Source organism: Argentina anserina, chromosome 5 (assembly GCF_933775445.1).
Source record: "Argentina anserina chromosome 5, drPotAnse1.1, whole genome shotgun sequence".
Taxonomy (NCBI): domain Eukaryota; kingdom Viridiplantae; phylum Streptophyta; class Magnoliopsida; order Rosales; family Rosaceae; genus Argentina; species Argentina anserina.
In genome coordinates this window covers 5,955,306-5,974,478 of record NC_065876.1, presented here as the reverse complement: position 1 = coordinate 5,974,478, position 19,173 = coordinate 5,955,306, and the positions used below count along the sequence as shown (strand labels likewise).

Below are 19,173 nucleotides of genomic sequence, written 5' to 3'. Positions count from 1 at the left end.
GTTTGAGAGAGAATTCTAATTGCTCAGCCATCAGTAATAGCTTATATCTTTCATGCACCTTTGCAAGAAAGGATATAAAGTACTTACAATTAGCTGGACCATTTATAATTGTTACCCAAATGCTTGAGCGAAAAAAAAGAAAAGATATTTGTCTCCCAAATGATATTTGTGGAGGAAAGTAGCACTACCCTTTTTTTTTCAGAGAAGATGTATATGATTACCAAATGGACTATACATGAGCCCTATCCTTTATATAAAGTTAAAATGCAACACATTGTAGTCATTGTACTAGGTCAGAAACATTTTCATGAGTGCAAACTATATGCTCAAGATATGTCATATTTCATTCTCATAGTGCAGCAGCTGCAGCTGAATCTGAATTGGTCAAAAAAAAAAAACAATTGATCTTGTTTTCGGTACAACATATGCTATCTGCTTAAAGACTTTGATGTCAATTTCCAGAATATTATCTGGGTGTTATTGTAACACCACAAGAGAAAGAATGTCCACCATATGAGAAGACAATTGAGTTTAATTATCAGGTTACTCAAAGACAAAGGGAAAATATCAAATCACACACAGACAAAGAAGAAGGTACATCATTGGATTGAAGTCATCAAAGTAAGTATTATCACTAAGCAACTTCTTCAATTATTTCCATGAAAGATTCACCAAAAGGTGCACTTTTTAGTGAAGTAGTACAAGTATATTAATAACAAAATTCTAACATATCAATATAGTTTCATAAACAATAGGTTTGCAAACCAATACTATCTTACAGAACATGGGTTCTCCTGTTATTATCTGATACTTGAGTTTAGTTCACAATAAATTATGAATAAATGTTCATTTCCAGAGAAGAAATAATCTGTTCATGTTTCTTGGAATCAAGTCAAGAAATGTCTGTCCACATAGAATACTTGGTAGGTTGTATCATAGTCTTGACTTATTATCTTAAATTCTTGATCTAATTCTTAATCTGATTCTCATTATCAGAAAATGTTGACTTAGCGCTTCTTCCTATCTATAATCATGTAGTTTTGGTGGCCAACTCTATTTGCACAGTACCTAATTCAAAGCTGGACCACTGCATGAGAATCAGAAAACAAATTAATTGATTAACAAAGGATCCGTGTAGAATATATCAGAGAAGAGAATATAGGCTTTCAGTGCAGGATTGTAAAACTGCAACTGTGCTTTCATCAGTTACTGTGACATGTTTATAGGACTGCATTATTATGAAAGACAGCTTCTTTTGCATTTCTGCAGAGTTTATAGAAATTTTTTGCAAGTAAGCCCTTTGTCAAATTCTAAACCAAAATGATTTTTACTTGAAAGATCAACAGTCGTATGTACAATAAAAATAGATTGGAACAAATTACATGGAAATAGAAGCAACAAAATTTCACTAGCTTGCTCTCTTGCATTGGAAGTCCTCGTCTAGAAAATCTAACCTACATCTTGTTTGTGACTGGTCTCAAGAATGCTTCTTACCAACAGTGCAGTACTACACCACAAGAACAGGAGTTGGAGCCATCAATTTTTCAGAATGAGACCAATAGCAATATTTCTGGTTCACATGATCCTCACAAGATATTGATGTTCTCATTATGCAGTAGTAGTGGTAGAAGAGAAATACTTCATTAGGAAACTAGAGAGAGACCAAATGCAGATAACTCCGAGACATTGAAGGACATTTAACAGCGTACCCAACGAGCTATTTATTGCCAAGTTCTGTGAGGTCATCTCAGCTCCTTTGACTGTAAACGACAGAGCAGTCACAAGTTGTGCTGCTCTATTCAGTTGATGCAATCTATAAACCTGTTGAGCGTAATAGAAAAAGAAGTCTTAATTCAATAATTCAGTCCAGCACTTGACCAAAAAGTCAAAATCACACAACGGGAGGATTCATAACATATAGATTGATGCCCAAACAGTACCACAATGCAAAAATTCACATGCATAACTTACTTAAGTTAACATAAATTAATGATAACATAAGGTCATAGATTGATGCCCAAACAGTACCACAAGGCGAAAATTCACATGCATAACTTACTTAAGTTAACATAAATTAATGATAACAACTATCACCCAACAAATGAAAATGGAATATAAGGTTGGCCTTACTTGAAAGATGACTGGGATAGCAGCCCATGAAGGTGACTTCTTATATCTTGCATACTGTTCAAATGCAAATTGCACAACTATACCAACCAGATATGGAGCAAGAGTAGCAGAAGCTGCAGGGCCAGTCCAGGGCCAGACATAGCCCATAGTGACCATAGGTAATATAAGACTAAGTGCCAAGGCAGCAACAGATAAGATTCGTTGTCCTAACTGAGGGGCCAAGATTCTGTTACTGTATGCAGCCGATTCCAGTTCAGTCGGCCTCCTTAACTTGTCAATCAGAAGAAGAAACACCGCAACACCACAGTAGAAGAGAGCTTCCGTGAAGAACAAGATGAGGAAGTCTGATAAAGAACAGAGGTAGTTAGGAGAACCAAAAGTGTTTAGTTCCTAATACAAGAATCAAATGCTCGTATAAAAGTAATAGGATACAAGATAAGTAGCTTATGAACCAAACTCTTTATTTAGTACAGACTTTAAGGACATACAAAATCTTTACAAATCATAACAGTCATCTAGTTTCAAAGAGTGCATAAATTGATTCTCCAATCAACAGAACCATGTCTCAGATTACTTCTTACACACATTTTTTCTTATTTCTCCTCAATTACTACCCCTCCCTGACATCAACCATTAGTTATGTTTTCGGTATATCGATAGTTGTCCTTCTCTACCATATAATTGTCAATTTACGGAGACAAGTCACAGAAAAGCAACAACTTCCAGTCATTAGAAGCCAAAGCTATCATATATTGCCTAGATTTAGTCCTCTTCTGAAAATAAATACACTTTCCCTTTGTCACTGGGTCACTAGAGTCAACAGTTTAAATTCTCATTTTGGTGGAATTACAATTTACCATAGTATAGAGAGCCCTTCCATCTACCTTAAATCAATGATAATAGATCATGGTTATTTTGAAAAGTAAAGATGATGAGATCATCTTCCTGTTCGTCCTATACAGAAAGGTTCAGGTCTTAATTAAAGAACACAACTAAATAATATATGGATTTCAAAAAAAAAAAAAGTATATATAGATTTAAAAAAAAACAGAAATGGAGACACTCACCTGTCAACAAAGAGTCCTCAAATATGGTCAAAATTAATTTCCGCAGATAAAGTGAGGGGAAGATAAAAGAAGCTACAAGAACAGCAGGACCAACGAGCCATAGAAGGTTGTTATTCTTCCTCGCTGAAGTATCTACAGAAACTTTGTCTCCTCTTTTATAGGGACGGTTATAAAATGAAATTAGACCTGGTTTTCCACCAGTACCCTCAAAAAGGACATTTGAATTGCTAGCAGGAGATATATCGCCATTATGATTGTCATTTTCTTGTTCCGAATCATCTGGTATTGTCTCATTGTTCTGTAACTGATATTCAGAAACAGCAAACAGTACACTTTGACTCTTTCGGATCTTTGTGCTCGACTTCTGTACTCGATTTAGGAATGTGCATGACCTGTCTACTTGTAAGTAATAGTCATACAACACAGCAATTAGAAATGAAATTGGCACTTATATAGTAAGTAATTGACTTAAAATTCATAACTGAAGTTCTTTACCAAAGGTTAACTCAATAGCTACAGTTGAATAAAGTCCATCTGTCTACTTGTGGAGTTATACTATGATTCGAACATGCTATGCACCTTAGAGACATAATCAGATGTTGTGCTGACTGTTGCACACTAAAGAAGAATCTGAAGGCTATTAAAGTATTTAACAAATAAGAAAGCAACCTTTACCATATCTTAGTTTCTGAGCACTATTTTGTTGGCTGCCATACCGTGCTTGAAATAAGCTCAACTGGACATCAGATGAAACAATATTATATAAGTTGAAGACAATGAGCTCGTCTAGAATACACTGTACTTTATATCACATTTACATGAGACAACTTAAAGTGAATTCAAAAAATAGTCAAGTGTGAAAAATTGAAGCACTAGGTTGTACATGGAAATGCATATATAAGAACAAGAGAATTTTGATGTGTATTGTTAAAAGACATAAAAATACATCCTCCTTAGAGCATAAATTTAAAATGACATATTTTTCTTTCAAAACTCCAAACTATATCAATAGTCATTTATACAAATATTCATTCACATCAGAGTTAATACTTCCAAACTTATAACAACTCCTAAAATACCAAATTGCTCAATGAATCCAATCTTGACTTACAACCACAGTTCATCAAAGCAACTCCAAGTAGTCAGAAACCATAATTTGCAGAGTTCTAATAATTCTACTTTGCATAACTCCTCAGTAGTAGTAACAGCAGTAACAAATATGCTTCATTCATGTTAAAGATATTCTAAAAGAGCTGTGAACAAATCTTCAATCATCCAAGGCCAAAACCAGAGACACAATCCTCTAGTTCACAAAGACATATACCCCCAAAAACTTAGCCCAAACTAAAATCGTGAGCATCAAATCCCCTGTTTCTTTCATTCAATAGCTAGTTTCACACTGCAAGGGAATCTAAGTAACAATGTCTAATGTTTTCTGACCTACCAATTCAAAAGTCCAAACCTTCAAGCTGATCAGACTTTTCAACGAAGTAAAACAATTAGTGGGTAGGCAAACACGCACCTGTGAACCTCTATTCAATTGGGAATGGGGAGAAAGAGAAGGAGCCAAGCAAGAAAACGAAGAACAAAACTTGAGTGCCATAACTGTAGAAAACAATGAGCCACAAAAAGGCGCAGTCTTTTCAGAGACTGCGAGATTCTAACGCAAACTCAATTGCCTAGAGAGGTATTTAAGGGCACCCATTAACGAAAAAGGAAGGAAACTGCTGGAAAATAGAGGACTTCGGACTTCGGACTTCGGAGATACTGAGGAAGTGGGCTTATGGAGAGAGCGGCTTGTTTTGTAGCTCTTCTTTCTCTGTGTGTGTGTGTGTGTTTTGGACAAAATCCTATTCCTACGACTGTTGGCCCTCTCTTTGCTTACACATGTTTATGCCGATATTTTGTTGTCATTTTCGTTTTCTTCCTCAACCCCCTTCGTATTTTGTTTACAAAATTAATGTACCAAGAGCCAAGTTTGACATTCTGTTTACAAGTTGTCCAGAACCAGCTTCTTCATATCTTGGATGATACGGATTCACTGAAATGGAATACCTGATCAAAGAAAATAATGAAATGGAATATAGCTGTGGCCATTTTTTTTTAAAAGAGGAGAAGACTTGTTACAATTATGAACTAGTCTGCAGAAACCTACAGACGGAAAAATGAGGGGTAAAGCTTTTAAGTTGAAAAGGAATACAACCAACAAGAAGCCTGTGCAGCTTCATCCGGTTTTTGCCTCAAGCTGTGCAGACATCCACTGGACGAGCCAAGAAATTGATCGATGCAAAAGACATGTATGATGGCACAAATGGGCACAATAAAGAGGTTCGAGTACGACATCAAGAGGAAATTACTTTCTCAATATGGAACCTCAGAGAACATTCGCAGCAGCTGAATACAGTACATGAACAAAATAATACGGATCTCATCCAAAAATAAGAATGCTAATGCTGCCTTACAAAAAATTACACAAACCCGGACAAATCCGCTAGTCGTGATCGTGGACCAGCTACAGATCAAGATGGAACCCAATCTAAAATGGGACTGGCAAGCTCCTCAAAAGAAACTCGGAAGTGTCGGAACCTTTTGCGACCATCATCAGGAGCAACTCCAACTTCAGCCGATTAATCTAAGAACTTCTCATCTTCTAAATGAGATTAGCCCTTTTCAAGAATCTGATTGCTCTGCAATAATATGGCCATATTGATTCCACAAAATCGAGGTACTTCTCAACTAATAACTCTTGTAATACTTTCATCTTTCTTCTGGATAGTTTCCTGTAATCTAAATTCTTGATGTCAACTACAGGTTGCCAGAAACGAGCATACATATCCTCCTTAAGCTTCCCATGAAAAATGTATCTATATGCCGTCAGGTAATAAGTGGGCAAGTTTGTAATTACTCTAACAGTCTGTTTGAAGCTAAAAACATATAGTGCACACAGCCACTGAAACAGTTTGACGTAGAGAGCTGCAATGAAAGGTCCCAAAATCCATAAAGGAGTTAACTCCCTTGAAACTTCAGCACCATAAAGTACATTCACAGCCAGGTACGAGGGGATGCTGCAGAGAAAGCAGAGAATTATAATCAACAAAGATATGCAAAATTATTAAGTTTAGATTTATGACTATTCGTGATAGTAGCAAACTGAGATGTTGACTTCAACTACATAGAAGCAAACAAAAGCTGGCGCATAACAAACACAACAAACTTTTGCAGAAACAAACCCCCGAGTCTGACTACCAATTTTGAACAATTTCATGTACAGTGTACCAATATGCAACAAAATGAGCACATGAAAAAAATGCAAGAAGCTTTTTTTTTTCATAAAACCAAGAGAGCACTATACTTACAAGATAAGCAAGGGTATCTTTATTGCAGCATTTAGACTAAGAAAATTGCACCAAATTGTCCTTAGAAAACCATCTCTTTCCTCGTCTTGAGTTTGGTGCTCAGTTTCTGATGTCTCCTTTGGAGGAGGTTCTTCTCCCAGAATCCCATCTACTACTTCACCTGATGATTGAGTTCGGAGCATTCTCAACCATTTCTTAAACAGAGTATGAATGGCAGGTGAAGATGTTATATTCTCGTTTGCTTCAGAGGCATAGGAAAGAGGGATATCATTTGCCTGGGGAGAACCTGCTGTGGTATCCTCATTCTCTTTTAGCTTGACTGAATTCTTGGGAAGCTTTGACCCACTTTTTCTACCCCCAGATTTATCATTCCGGGCACTGCCCTTGAAGGCTAAAACTCTCAACGGATTAAGTTTTGGTCCACGTATGGGAGACGCCCCTACACTGTGAAACAAATTCTCTGTTTAATTGATCAAGATAAAGAAATGTGGATTTGGTCTGGTGTGCATTCACTCCTGTGGGCATGTGACCCACAATTTTTGGAGTAAAACAGTTTGAAGAATTTAAAAGTAGCAGTCATAAATTAAGCTGGTAAGAGTGAAATAATAAAATTAAGTAGAACTAGTAACGACCAAATTGAAAGAAGTTCCCACCTCAAACAAATATTGTGCTTTATGATAGAGCAACTCTCTGTCCTCCCAACCATGTGAAGTGTTGTTACATAACGCTTCAACTTCATCCCCTTGCTCCATGACAATGTCCTGGAGGGGTATGTCACAAACGAACCCTGCAATTCAATAAACATAAGCAAATACAAAGTTCAAGTTTCTATTAAAACTAGAGATTAGCTTTGTGAGCTAAAACACAGCTATATAAAGGCGCATATGAAGAGGAAAACTTGCACTTAGACATTGCTTCAAATTACCTGCATTTGATGGGTAACCAATGCCATTGTCTCCACCTTAAACACCAAATCATTTACTCAGCAGGGCCTAATTTGACACACAACCCCAAATAACCACTTACTTCTGCAGCAAAATAGATACAAGTTATAAGGAGATACACATAGATAAGGTCGAGAATTCCAACCAACTTCAACTCAGATAACAAGAACCCATCAAAATGTTCAATTGTAAATACAAATGTAGAACAACTTGAAAACCAAATTCCCTTTTTCCTTATCCTCGAAATATCTCATAACGAAGTATAAGAACACATAAATCTGAACTAAGCACCAAAGAAGCTAAAAATTCACAAAAACAAAAATGTAAAGCTTCAAACTTTGCTCCTCCATTTCATGAAAACCCAAAAAAGCTCAACAATTGGTGCTCAGAAAACAAAACCCTAAACAGATTCGTGGACAGAATTGAAAGAACCCAGCTAACCTGTCATCAGCTTCAATTAACAAAACATGAGGGTTGTGAATTGGGGATGAAGTAGAATGAATGAGGCCTCTGTGTTTATGGAATTGAACTATTGAAGTTATATATAGGGAATGGATAGAAGAGATAGAGAGGGAGAGAAAGACAGAGAATGAAAGCAATTGGACCGAGTCTGGTGAATTTAGGGTTTTATAGGGGAACTAATTTTTTTCAATTTTTTAAACGGTGAAATGTGGATGGTAATGAAGCACCAAAAACCAGAAGCTAAGGTAAAGCAGGAGAGAGGGAAACCGACTCCACGCCTTTTTCGGGCAGCCCAATATATTTTGGGCCGGGTTGAGGAAAAAATATATTTTACCGATAATATCTTCTATTAATAAAGCCATAATGTAAGTTTTATGGTTAAATTTTTAAACTTCCCAAAATACTCATGGTTTATTAATCTCTAAATTTTATCTGGATATGGTACTAAGAGTAGGATTGTAATATACAAATTATAAATGTGAAAAGAAATAAAGAGAATTTATACATAAGAGAAAAATAAGGAGAAAGTCATCATTCTGTAATTCAGTCCAAATGAATAATAATGATCAACTATTGTGAAGATAATGTCGTAAACTACCCACTATTAGTTTATTTTTTTCTTTAATTTTAATTTTTATTTATTTTTTAGAAAAAAAAAACAAATTATAACATACATGAAGTGTGTGTCATGAGACCAAGGTTCTAAAAAGCGCTAGGCGGTATGCAGGCGGACAGCCACCTCCTAGCGCCTAGACGGTTAGGCGGCCTCCTAGGCGGCGCCTAGGCGGTTTTGAATTATTAAATATTTATTTATTTTTATACATATATTTAAAATTATTTTAATGATTAAAAATATATAATGATATTTAATATTAATTTTAAAAATACTTAAAATAGTCTAAATTCACATAACTTAAGTAGAAAGTCCATAAAAATATTTGAAGAAAAGATAAATAATGAAACAAATGCAATAATACTAAATCTCAATTTATTTCTCTCCAAATTATTTCCTAACTCATTCAGTATCGGACTCAAACTTAATATTCATATGTATTTCCTCATCTTTTGTTGATGAGATTCAGTTTTCAGAAAATAGACAAAGAGTGAGAGCTGCGGCCTTCTTTAATTTTTTTTAATGTTAAATGATGGATAACCGACTAGGACTGAATAGAGTCAATTAGACCGTCTAGGACTGAATAGAGCCGCCTAGGACTGAATAGGGCCGCCTAGGACCACCTAGGACTAAATATGACCGCCTAGGATTGAATAGGCCGCCTAAGACCGCTTAGAACCGCCAAGGACCGCCTAGGTGGCCGCCTAAGACCGCCTAAAACCGCCAAGGACCGCCTAGACGGCCGCTTAATTCACAAAACGCCACAAATGGCCGCCGAGGCAAAAAGCGTGGCGGTGGGTGACCTCCTAGCGCCTAGGCGCCGCCTAGGCGGCCGCCTAGACCGTTTTTTAGAACATTGATGAGACTAGTATCTAATAAAGCCAGAAGAGAAGTTACATGGTTAAATTGTTAAATTACCCAAAATACCCACAATTTATTAATCTCTAAATTCTCTGGATTTGGTGCTAAGGGTATGATTATAATTTACAGATTATAATTTCACCTGAATAGAATAATGATTTCTACATAAGAGAAAAATAAAGAGAACATCATTATTGTAAAGATAATTACGTAAAACTACCCACTGTCAATTTATTTCTTTTCATTAATTTTAAAATTTTGTTTTTTTTTCTATAATTTATAATAGAAGAAGAAAAATCAAATGATAACATACACGTGCGTCATGAGACTAATAATTTCTTATGTGTAAGAAAATAACATAGATTACAAGCCGTCTAATATCCGATAGGCGTTTTGTCTTGAGACGTTTGTCTTGTAACCATTTTCCCGCTTGGGTGAGTTTTATAACATTAAACAAATTATGCAAATCCTAAATGATGGATATTTTTTTCTCAAAAAATAAGTTTATTTTTATTTATTAATGCCGAATCTAATCATTAGATCATACTCATGCATACACGCTTGCGAAATTACCTTACTTGATTGTAGATACGCATGTGCGAAATAGTGTTGCTCGAGTGTATGCAATTTTATCTCATTTCTTTTATATTTTGTTTTGTGTTTTACCAAATTTTCCATGCAATGGTGCGCATAAATGGCGGTTAATTGATTACATAAGGAAATTGGCTTAATTAATACATATTTGCACAGCGAGCGCCTGTGCGATGCAATCTTAATTATTAAAATCATCAATTAAATAATTACTATGCATATATTTTAAGCACTATGCATCTATAAAGACATCGATTTCAAACATTCACATTGAACCTTGTAGTTAGACACCGTGGAGTCATGGACACTGATTACTCATATGAGACCATCATACATCTATATTCAAGTTATCCATTTTCAACCGTTCACATCCTGACATCCATCTAGTCGTGTAATTAGACATCAGGCACTGAATAGTGAATACTCATATGGGTGAGACAAAGACTCCAAACAGTAAAGAAGAATCAGCGTTCCTAAAGATTGGTGCCAATATGACAATAGAGTTTGAATATTTTATCACGTACGAAGAATACAGGCAAGAAGAATGCACAGTACACACTGATAAAAGTTAAATTGAAGTTGTACATCTTTTACGTTTAAATATTGACTTGTGGGTTAACACTGCTGAATGGAAATCTCAATATTGCACTTGGGCTTCTCAGCTATTCCAGTTACAAGTTTGAAAGCACTTTCAGCAAAAGCATATTGTCAGAAACCACAATCCACCCTACACCTACATGTGTTCATTTTTATGCATTTTTTCTTTTGCTGTCATTACTGACAAATTCTCCAGAGAACTCAAGATTGAACTTCACATTCTACTGCATTCTCAAAAAAAAAAAAAAAAAAAAAGAACTTCACATTCTACTGACCAACAAATGTCCGGCACCCAAAGCAAGCAGTATAAAAATATAGAAACAAAACGAACCAGGAAAGAACCATAACTTCTTCTAATTTCATTTCGTCGCCGCATCATATTAGAAGCAAAGGAATTATGAGTCACTACAAGTAAATACAAGGCTAATAGAAACAAATAAAATGATAAAGAGTTCCACAGGTTACAGAGGATGACCACATCACAATGTTTTCACATCAGATTCATTTCAATCCAAAAGGAAATGCACCAATCTGACTACCTCCAAGACGCTACCTAATTTAACACCATCAACTTCGCCATAAACCCTGCTGAGTGCAAACAAGTCTTTAGTTGTCTGCCCAGCAATGTAAACATAGTAAATGACATCTGTATTACTAGAATACCTGTAAACAGGCTGAGATCAAGCCACTTCCACTGCTACTGCCACTGGCTCATGATGCAAATGTGGGAAAGAGCGGTTTCATCAATAATAAACTCATCTTTAGTCATTTAATTTTTTTTGCTACTACTTCATATCCTGCACTACATGAACAGTCTCACTTTGCCGTCCATGAAAGTTCCCCCCACCACGTCTCGAATGACTCTGGCCTCTTTCCTTGACCCTTCCACCGCCCCAGGTCTGAGAACCTTCTCTAGGTCCCTCGGTACTGTTAAATTTGTCACTGCTGTTGTATGACCCAACTGGCTGGTACTCCAAATGAGAACTCTGCCTGTCCCGATTTGCAGGGCGGTTTTGCTGCCTACCATCATGCCCCGAGTAGTTCCAATCCCCACGAGACTCTTGACTTCTGCTGAAACGATTGTTTTGATTTCCATTCCTGCGAAACCCTGTTTGAAACTGATGCTCTTGTCTAGCATCCATAACAGGAGGAGTCAGTTCCACTGGGCTCACAGGACCATGGTGTGGGGAGTTAGGGCATCCTCTGTGTGTTGTTTTCCTCTCTCTCCTGTTCTGTCCTTCCCCTGCATTGTTTCTTTCGGACTTGTATTGATCATGTCGATGCTGAGCCACATTTTCAGTGGTATCTTTGTCAGGACCATTAACTCTGTTTCCCTGATGATTATCGGCTGCAAATGCCTGAGATTTGGGCTGCCAATGAGGCATTGAATGTTCCCCAACAGCTTGATTCTCTTTCAAAGCAGATGGTAAGTCTGTTTGACTCATTTCAGATGCGTGAGATTTGTTGTAGACTCTGTCACCATCCCCCCTATAGCCTTTCTTTTGCTCATGATCATGAATATTTGCCACAGTTTTGTGTCCCTTGAATGAATGCTGCCTTCGCCTACCAGGTATCATTCCATGTTCTTTTACAACAATAGATGCAGAGACTGGTACAGCAGTGCTGGGTTCCTCGGGCATGTTCCATCCATCATTCCAATCATCAGTATTCTTTGGTTGATCAGTCACTGAGCCAAGATCACTCTGACCAACATTTGAAGTATATGATGGTCCATCTTCGAAACCTTGCATGTTTGTTGGTTCTTTTGACCCCCGTTGTCGCCATGGCCCATGTGCTTTTCCCTGCTTATTATGCCTGTTACTCCCATTCCTGGAATCTACAGCAAAACCAGCTTTCCCCATAGCTACACCAGGTTGAGAATTTTCAGCACCTTGAGGACCAGAATCTGATCCACTAATGTTCTCATTTATTGCAGTCTGCTGCACTTCAGAAACAATTGTTTGTTGTGTGCTTCCTTGATGTGCCATCTCTTTAGCTACAGGTTTTGGAACATATCTCTCCATTTCCGCCCTCCTATTTCTTGAATTAATTTGTGCTTGATGGTCGCTCTTTGCAGCAGTGACAGCCCCAGCTTCAGTTTTGGAGTTGGTATCATCAGCTACATCAGTATTGTTCCGTGGCCGAACTGGTGCCCAGATAACAGCATCATTGCTCTGAAATTTTACTGAGTGCCTGACTGCTTGTGAAGTTCTAGGCATCCGGTGAGAATGCTGAGATTTCAACTGGCCACTTAATCTACCTTGAGATTCTTCACTTGGTAAAGATGAGTTCTGCTCCATCGACTGATATGCATCCCTAGAAAGGGACTGTGACTGACCTGAGCTAGGATCTAAATCCACCTTAGATGCATTTGGTTTTCCACTTTCTATAGTAGTCTTTGCATGATTTGGATCATTTGATATAGATGATGGTATGGCAGCCACAAATGATGAATGCTCCGCTCTCTGCTTGCTCTTGCCACTTTTATTACTTTTCTTTCTTGGATGAGAAGATGACTCGAGTATCGCACTAGAATTTGCAGTCAAGCTTGACTCAGTACTCAAAGCGATTGAAGTAGCTCCAATTCCACCAGATGAGGATGCCTTAACAACCGCACCTTTCTGACTATTTGGTGCGTCAGTCATGCTAGTGGAAGTATTCTTCCCAGTAGAGTTCTTTTCCAACTGAGTGTTCTGCTTTTGTTTAGGTGTCTGGTTCTGCCTTGAGATACTGCTATCATGAGCTTGAGGAGCAGTGTTGTGATGATCAGTATTAGCAATAGTAACCTGCTGCTGCGAAGGGACAGGTTGATCATGCATGAAAATGGGCTCCTTGTAGGCACTCTTTGGTCTCTCTGGAGGCAGCTCAATTGATGGAACAGTTGATTTTTCAACTTTTAAACTGGTGCTCTCATCACTCTGTGCAATAGTGTTGAGGTTAGAACCCAAAGCTGGGACTAGCGAGTCATATTTCCTAACAGCCACTCGTGGTTCACCAGAAGGTTGAGATTCTTCTTGTTTAATCTGGATGTCACCACTGGAGAAATTTTCAAACTTTTGATTTGAACCATCCACCAATTGAGTACGTCTATTCAGCTCTTCCAATTTTGCTCGAGCTTTGGCCATCTGCCTTCGTGTCCGCTCTTCCTCTTCCTCCTGAAGCTGTCTGGTACGCTGCTTAGCTAGTTCCCTCATCTGAGCGCGCTGATGAGATGTGGCAAAGAATGTAAGTTTTAAGCTTCTGATGCATTACAAGCAACGTAGAAACGAAATGTATATTACCTGTGCCTCAGAATCATTCAGATCAAACACTGGAGTCAATGAGTCGTCTTCACGTCTGCCTTGTGGATGAGATCCAGGCTTTTCAATAGCTTCCATGGATGCAATGTTGTCATGCAAAAGATCATTAGAATGGACTTTTATATTTGCTGTTGGTGCCACAGATGTTGGTTCAGAGACCAAGGATTTCTTCCCCCAGCTGTGACCTTCTTGGTTATTAGACCTTCCTCTACCACGATTATCTGATCTACTGTGCATGCCATGGGTAGGTCGCCTGTAGATCAGTAAATCAATAGATTCCGTCATTTGATAAAGCAGATACATTGTTAAAATCTACAAGTTACCAACCCACCTGAAAATTCCACTGCTGACTTCATGAGAAGAATGTATGATTTCAGTGCCCGAGCCACTACCAGGTTCATTTACTGAATTGTTAGATTTAGGGTTGTCTTGGTTAGTCTTACTTTGGTCCTCCCTACTGAAAACAAATGCAGTATCACCTCGTCCATCAGAAACTCGTGCTTTGGCATTTAATCCCTCAATTTTTTGAATCAGACTAGTATCTTTTGCTGAGAGTGTTTGTGCAATATCTTGTGTGCCACAGGCTTCAGTATCTAATTTCTTCACTGGAATGGTATCAACTGCCCTCATATTACTCAAACTTTCAGGGGACTTGACTTTGATACGAGCAGAAGAAGCTCCTCGGTCAGAATTCTGAGACGTAGGTCTTTCACCTCTTCGGTCCCTCTCTCCTTCCTTTCTGCAATCTGATCTCCAATCATTCTTTGATGACAATGCTCTTGATTGGTCCTCGTTCTCAAGACATGATGCATTGGTTGTTACAGCACCTTCACCTTTTTGTTCTTCATTTCTTCTATCCCAACCATCGTGCGGCTTCAGAAGAACTTTGTATGGTCCACGTGTATCATGTGGATGACCAGATTCTATTTTCTCTGGTGCCACTGTTTGGTTGGTGGGACCATATCCACAAGGTCTGCCAGGCTCAGGAGCACTTTGGCTAGGGTACCTGTTATAGACAGGAGGACCAGCTGGAATTCCCACAAATGGGACATCACGTTCATTTGAATTGCAATATCCCATGGGTGAACCATAATATCCCTCGAAGGGCACAGGACCAGGATAAAATCCAGGTCTAATTGGCATACCGGGGCGGATATATGCCTCTGCCATATGAGGTCTGTACATCTCTCCATTTTTAGGATGGTGTCCCCTTGGTCCTGGTCCAGTTGGAGGAATATGCTGTGCATTTGCAAGAGCACCGGCTGGGATTTGTGGTGGATAATATGGAAATGGCTCCATTGGGAAGCCACCAGGAGGGACCTGAGCCCCAAAAGGAGGACCCCCTGGAGGACCTCTAAACCAAACACCACCTTGGGGGTGAGGTACTGGACCACCTTGCGGGTGAACAGAACCACCATGCCATGCATCATAATGTTGAGGGACACTAGCACCAGGGTAAGGCTGGGGATTGCCCTGCCACTTCTCCATCCCAGGTCTACCTCCATCTTCATTGTAAGAGGGATTTTCTCTTTTCCAAGAATTAACAGTTCCACTCTTCACACTTGCATTTGCAGAGATATCACCTGAATAAGATATATAAGAAAAAATTTAAAGCTAAAGAGGACAAAAACTTTGACAATCAATCAGAAAGGAATCAAGAATATGTAAACAAACCAACTACAGAAGTCCCAGTTGCCTCCTTTGCCACTCCACCACCAGAAGACGAGCCCGGGCGAGAGTAAGAACTGTGATCTATAATAAATAATTAATCAAGCAATTAGTAAAGATTAAAAAAAAAACTGTCTGACCAACCCAAACAAAGAAATGTAAACAGCAAAGACATGCAAAATCGTAGAAAAGTAAAGGAGCTAGACCATGGCACCCCTCCAATCAAAAATCAACTTCGCTTTCTTCCCTACCCCCAACAACTCAAGCATTCAACTAATAATGAGCATAAGATAAAGGATTATCCCAACATACATTTCTCTCCAAACACAATAAAGCCTTAAACAAAAGGTACAGGAGTACCAGGCAATACATAGCAGTAAGAAACAAACACTAGCAGCCATCACACTTGTGCTTCACCACATTTCAGAAAACGATAACAGCACAGAAGTATGCTAATTTCAAGGAGTGATGCTAGGGGTAAAAAATCTCAAGAACTGTTTCTTACAAAATGATATGCCAGTGCCACATTGATTAACAAAAACCTAGTGAAACTGCTAAAAACATGGTCGATGAGAAAGTGTAATATATGGGGCATGCCATCTCAACCATCACGTGAGTTTCTACACAGGTTTTTCAGTAGTAATAATGTCTTTCAGGATTGAATTGTGAAGTTAAAAGATATAAGCATAATACCTTGTGAATCTGCATTCTTCCCTGAATTATCCTTTTCAGAACCAAGTGTTGGAAAGTCTCCAGAAGTGAGGGAGAACCCTTCTTTCTTTGAGGATGTCACTCCCTGCATGTAACCCCCCATTATCAATACAGATCAGACCACTCATATGCACTACACAGACAGCAAGGGAGTAAACATGGCAGATGCAGTGTTCAAGAACAAATGTTTTTTTGCTGGGTTTGGATCAGATTAGAATACAGGGATATCTCAACCTTAAACCATGTACCTACAACGCACAGTTCAACCAGCATCTCAGTTCAACTCCCTAACAACAAAAATTTCCTCCTCTTAAGCGTTAACTTTATATCACCTAGACAATTATATATGTAGAACCAACCTATGTAGATCCCAACTGCCCGTGATTTAACCAAGGTGTCCATAAAATTGACAGAGTGAAATAGTGAAGGATATACCAATTTTTCTGCAGTCCCAGGAGCACTCCATGCCACTGGATGTTCAGAGTGTTCAGCAAATCTTGACAACTGTGAACTCCCAGGCCTTGGTTCTGCACTGCGAGGACGCAATGATGCCAGTGACGTCTGATTTGATGTCAAGACACCAGATGCCGATGATGGCCTGGAGTTGGGACCCCATGCATTGGAAGTAGGTTCATGAGATTTATCACTACCAGCAGTTGATGGTCTAGTTCCACTTCCTGATGAAATGTGGCCACTGAGGTAGCTTGGTGATGTAGTGCCACCATCAGTATTTGGAGATAGTGATGAGGTTCCCCATGCATTGGATGCAGATGATGATTTACTGCCCCAACTGAGAGTGCCCCTACAAGTACACAATTCAAGATAGACATAGAGATCATTTTCCAGTAATGTAATAGTAGCATTGAATTTTATATGCTGACAAGAGTAATCAATAAGCTGAGAGCGAAAGAGAAAACTCACTTGGGAACAATTTCCACAGATGGATCTACACCATGATTTTCTAACCTTGAATCACCAAAGAAAACTAATTGTGAATATTAGGGAACAAACAAGGGACCACAGTACACAAAGGATGACCTTTTATATTTTTGTCAACACACAATAAATAACTTAACATGAAGCAATACCTCTGACTGGGTAAGTTTATCGGCTTCGGAACTTTTCCTAAAACAGTCATTGCACCTCTTCTGGAAGAAGATGCCCACCTGAATCAGTATTGACGGCATTAGATTACCACCTAAAAGATGTATATGTGATTATGTGGTTCTGGAACATGTTATTTTTGTGAACTAATTAGAATCTTCCTTGCATAATAATTCTCCAATTAACACAACAACAGGTAATTAATTTTTCCTAGGCAATCGCAGTGAGTTTTATACTACAGTCTAGTTAAACTAGCAATTCTGCAATTTCTAGTGGAACATAGTGATTGCTGCCAGAATAAGATAAGGTGTCACAATGAAAAACATACCTCCGATCCCCAGACAACATACTCGACGTCATGTTTCAACTGTTTCCACAAGGTCATCAAACAATTTGGATAAAAACTGTAAACACAAGTAAACACATATGAGCATACCGTACTAATAAAGAAAGACATGATGAGCAACTTCAAACACAAGCAATGTCCGAAAGTTCGTCTTCCAGCTTCATACTAAAATCTTAAGTGTAACACACAATAGAAACCACCACACAACCAAAACTTTATTAGCTAATAACTTCAGGTTCATGCACTAATCGTCACAACTCGCACCATGTAGTTAGCTATTTATAACATAAGCATAGCCAGCTGAAAGTTGCCTCATAAACCTTTTCTCCCTTGAATTTACACGTCAGCAACAGACACAACACTTCCCTATATTCCCAACTTCACCCTTCTCTTAGCAACCTCTACCGATCATGATCAAGCACGGATCACAAACTTCGGTCGCCCCATTATCCTATTTCCAGCTACATTAAGTGCAGGAGAACTGCAATTAATAGTAACCACCCTCCTTCGCAATGTCACAGACAAACACTAATTCACAGTTTCGACCTAAAGTTACTAAACATAAGCCAAAGAGCTAAAACTAATAAATGAAAAAAATCCGATCTCGGAAACAAAACCAAACACCACTAGTTTCAAAAAGAGCTAGGGGCTTTCTTGTGCTGCTATTTCAATAGCCCAGTACATCAACCATTCATGCATTAACAACTATAAACAAAAACCTAACAAACAATATGAACCAATAACTGCAAAGCTACACATCCTACAGCACGGCTCGATCTCAACCAAAGCATTTGCAAGAACAAGAACGAGTAAGGCAATCGATTCAGCCTAGAAATGGCAGTAACGAATTCCTACCGTATCAATTGGAAGCGTAACAAATCAAGAACAGGAATCGAGAATCAGAAGAGACTATATAACTTGCCTGGTGGAGGATTAAGCTTCAACGAGGTCCGCGGAAACCCTAGGTTTTCGAACACGGAGAATAAGAAGGAAGAAGAAAAGCCGATCGAAACGCAGCGGTTTAGGGATTGGAGAAGGATCGCGAAGGCCGTTGAGAGAGAGAGAGGGTCTCCGTGAGTTGAGAGCGATGGGTTTGGGATCGGAGAAGAAGAAGAAGAAGAAGAAGAAGGGAAAATAGGGAGGCAAGGATAGAGAGAGCTCCAAAGAGTTCGAGGATTTTACGGTTTTTTGCAAAAGCCTTGTGATGTATCAACACACGGAATGACGGAATTAGATCCCTTTTTCAATTTTGGTTTTTTTGTTTTTTTTTTCCTATGCTATATATTTGGGGAAAAAAATCCAAATCCAAATCCAAATGGGGTGTGAAGCCTTGTTGGTTTGTGTTTTTGAACATAGGATGATGAATAAGAGGGTGATTTAGTTGGGGGCTTTTGGTTTGGTGTAATGTCCTTGTACTCTCATTA

At 38.5% G+C, this 19,173-nt stretch overlaps 3 protein-coding genes across 7 annotated transcripts; all 3 read right to left on the bottom strand.

The window, feature by feature from the left end:
- Positions 1-1,308: 1,308 nt before the first annotated feature.
- On the bottom strand, positions 1,309-4,947 carry LOC126793776 (uncharacterized). Of its 2 annotated transcripts, none has more exons than XM_050520397.1 (5): positions 4,720-4,947; positions 3,873-3,933; positions 3,198-3,596; positions 2,131-2,474; positions 1,309-1,821 (listed from the first exon to the last, which is right to left on the bottom strand). In XM_050520397.1, exons 1-5 carry the CDS (start codon positions 4,798-4,800, stop codon positions 1,609-1,611), a joined length of 1,098 nt encoding a protein of 365 aa, XP_050376354.1. In that variant the 5' UTR covers positions 4,801-4,947; the 3' UTR covers positions 1,309-1,608. The 2 variants fall into 2 exon arrangements, with proteins under 2 accessions (XP_050376354.1, XP_050376355.1); XM_050520398.1 differs by having other exon boundaries at positions 3,198-3,593.
- A 537-nt stretch (positions 4,948-5,484) lies between these two features.
- Positions 5,485-8,149, bottom strand: LOC126793777 (uncharacterized). 2 transcript variants are annotated; one of them, XM_050520400.1, is made up of 5 exons: positions 7,939-8,149; positions 7,479-7,578; positions 7,207-7,340; positions 6,554-6,997; positions 5,485-6,262 (listed from the first exon to the last, which is right to left on the bottom strand). In XM_050520400.1, exons 2-5 carry the CDS (start codon positions 7,503-7,505, stop codon positions 5,848-5,850), a joined length of 1,020 nt encoding a protein of 339 aa, XP_050376357.1. In that variant the 5' UTR covers positions 7,506-7,578; positions 7,939-8,149; the 3' UTR covers positions 5,485-5,847. The 2 variants fall into 2 exon arrangements, with proteins under 2 accessions (XP_050376357.1, XP_050376356.1); XM_050520399.1 differs by having other exon boundaries at positions 5,488-6,262; positions 7,479-7,581.
- A 2,811-nt stretch (positions 8,150-10,960) lies between these two features.
- On the bottom strand, positions 10,961-18,829 carry LOC126793463 (protein MODIFIER OF SNC1 1). 3 transcript variants are annotated; one of them, XR_007672067.1, is made up of 11 exons: positions 18,672-18,829; positions 17,732-17,807; positions 17,388-17,465; positions 17,221-17,265; positions 16,735-17,101; positions 16,282-16,384; positions 15,595-15,672; positions 14,252-15,503; positions 13,903-14,173; positions 11,285-13,824; positions 10,961-11,209 (listed from the first exon to the last, which is right to left on the bottom strand). XR_007672067.1 is itself a non-coding variant. In XM_050519998.1 (10 exons), exons 2-10 carry the CDS (start codon positions 17,761-17,763, stop codon positions 11,407-11,409), a joined length of 4,644 nt encoding a protein of 1,547 aa, XP_050375955.1. In that variant the 5' UTR covers positions 17,764-17,807; positions 18,672-18,829; the 3' UTR covers positions 10,961-11,406. The 3 variants fall into 3 exon arrangements, 1 of the variants encoding a protein (XP_050375955.1); XR_007672066.1 differs by having other exon boundaries at positions 10,961-11,206; XM_050519998.1 differs by having other exon boundaries at positions 10,961-13,824.
- Positions 18,830-19,173: the final 344 nt, after the last annotated feature.

Bases quoted from the DNA above. Each gene is read 5' to 3' on its own strand.
- LOC126793776 (XM_050520397.1), bottom strand. From the start codon at position 4,800: ATGGCACTCAAGTTTTGTTCTTCGTTTTCTTGCTTGGCTCCTTCTCTT. The intron at 3,597-3,872 runs GTAAAGGTTGCT...ATTACTTACAAG, and splicing joins TGCTCAGAAACTAAGATATG to TAGACAGGTCATGCACATTC. The intron at 2,475-3,197 runs GTGAGTGTCTCC...GTTCTTTATCAG, and splicing joins TGAGGACTCTTTGTTGACAG to ACTTCCTCATCTTGTTCTTC.
- LOC126793463 (XM_050519998.1), bottom strand. From the start codon at position 17,763: ATGACGTCGAGTATGTTGTCTGGGGATCGGAG. The intron at 16,385-16,734 runs GTATATCCTTCA...GGTTACATGCAG, and splicing joins CTGGGACTGCAGAAAAATTG to GGAGTGACATCCTCAAAGAA. The intron at 15,504-15,594 runs GTTTGTTTACAT...TATCTTATTCAG, and splicing joins AACTGGGACTTCTGTAGTTG to GTGATATCTCTGCAAATGCA.
- LOC126793777 (XM_050520400.1), bottom strand. From the start codon at position 7,505: ATGGCATTGGTTACCCATCAAATGCAG. The intron at 6,998-7,206 runs GTGGGAACTTCT...TTTGTTTCACAG, and splicing joins AAGCACAATATTTGTTTGAG to TGTAGGGGCGTCTCCCATAC. The intron at 6,263-6,553 runs GTAAGTATAGTG...CTTTCTCTGCAG, and splicing joins AAGATACCCTTGCTTATCTT to CATCCCCTCGTACCTGGCTG.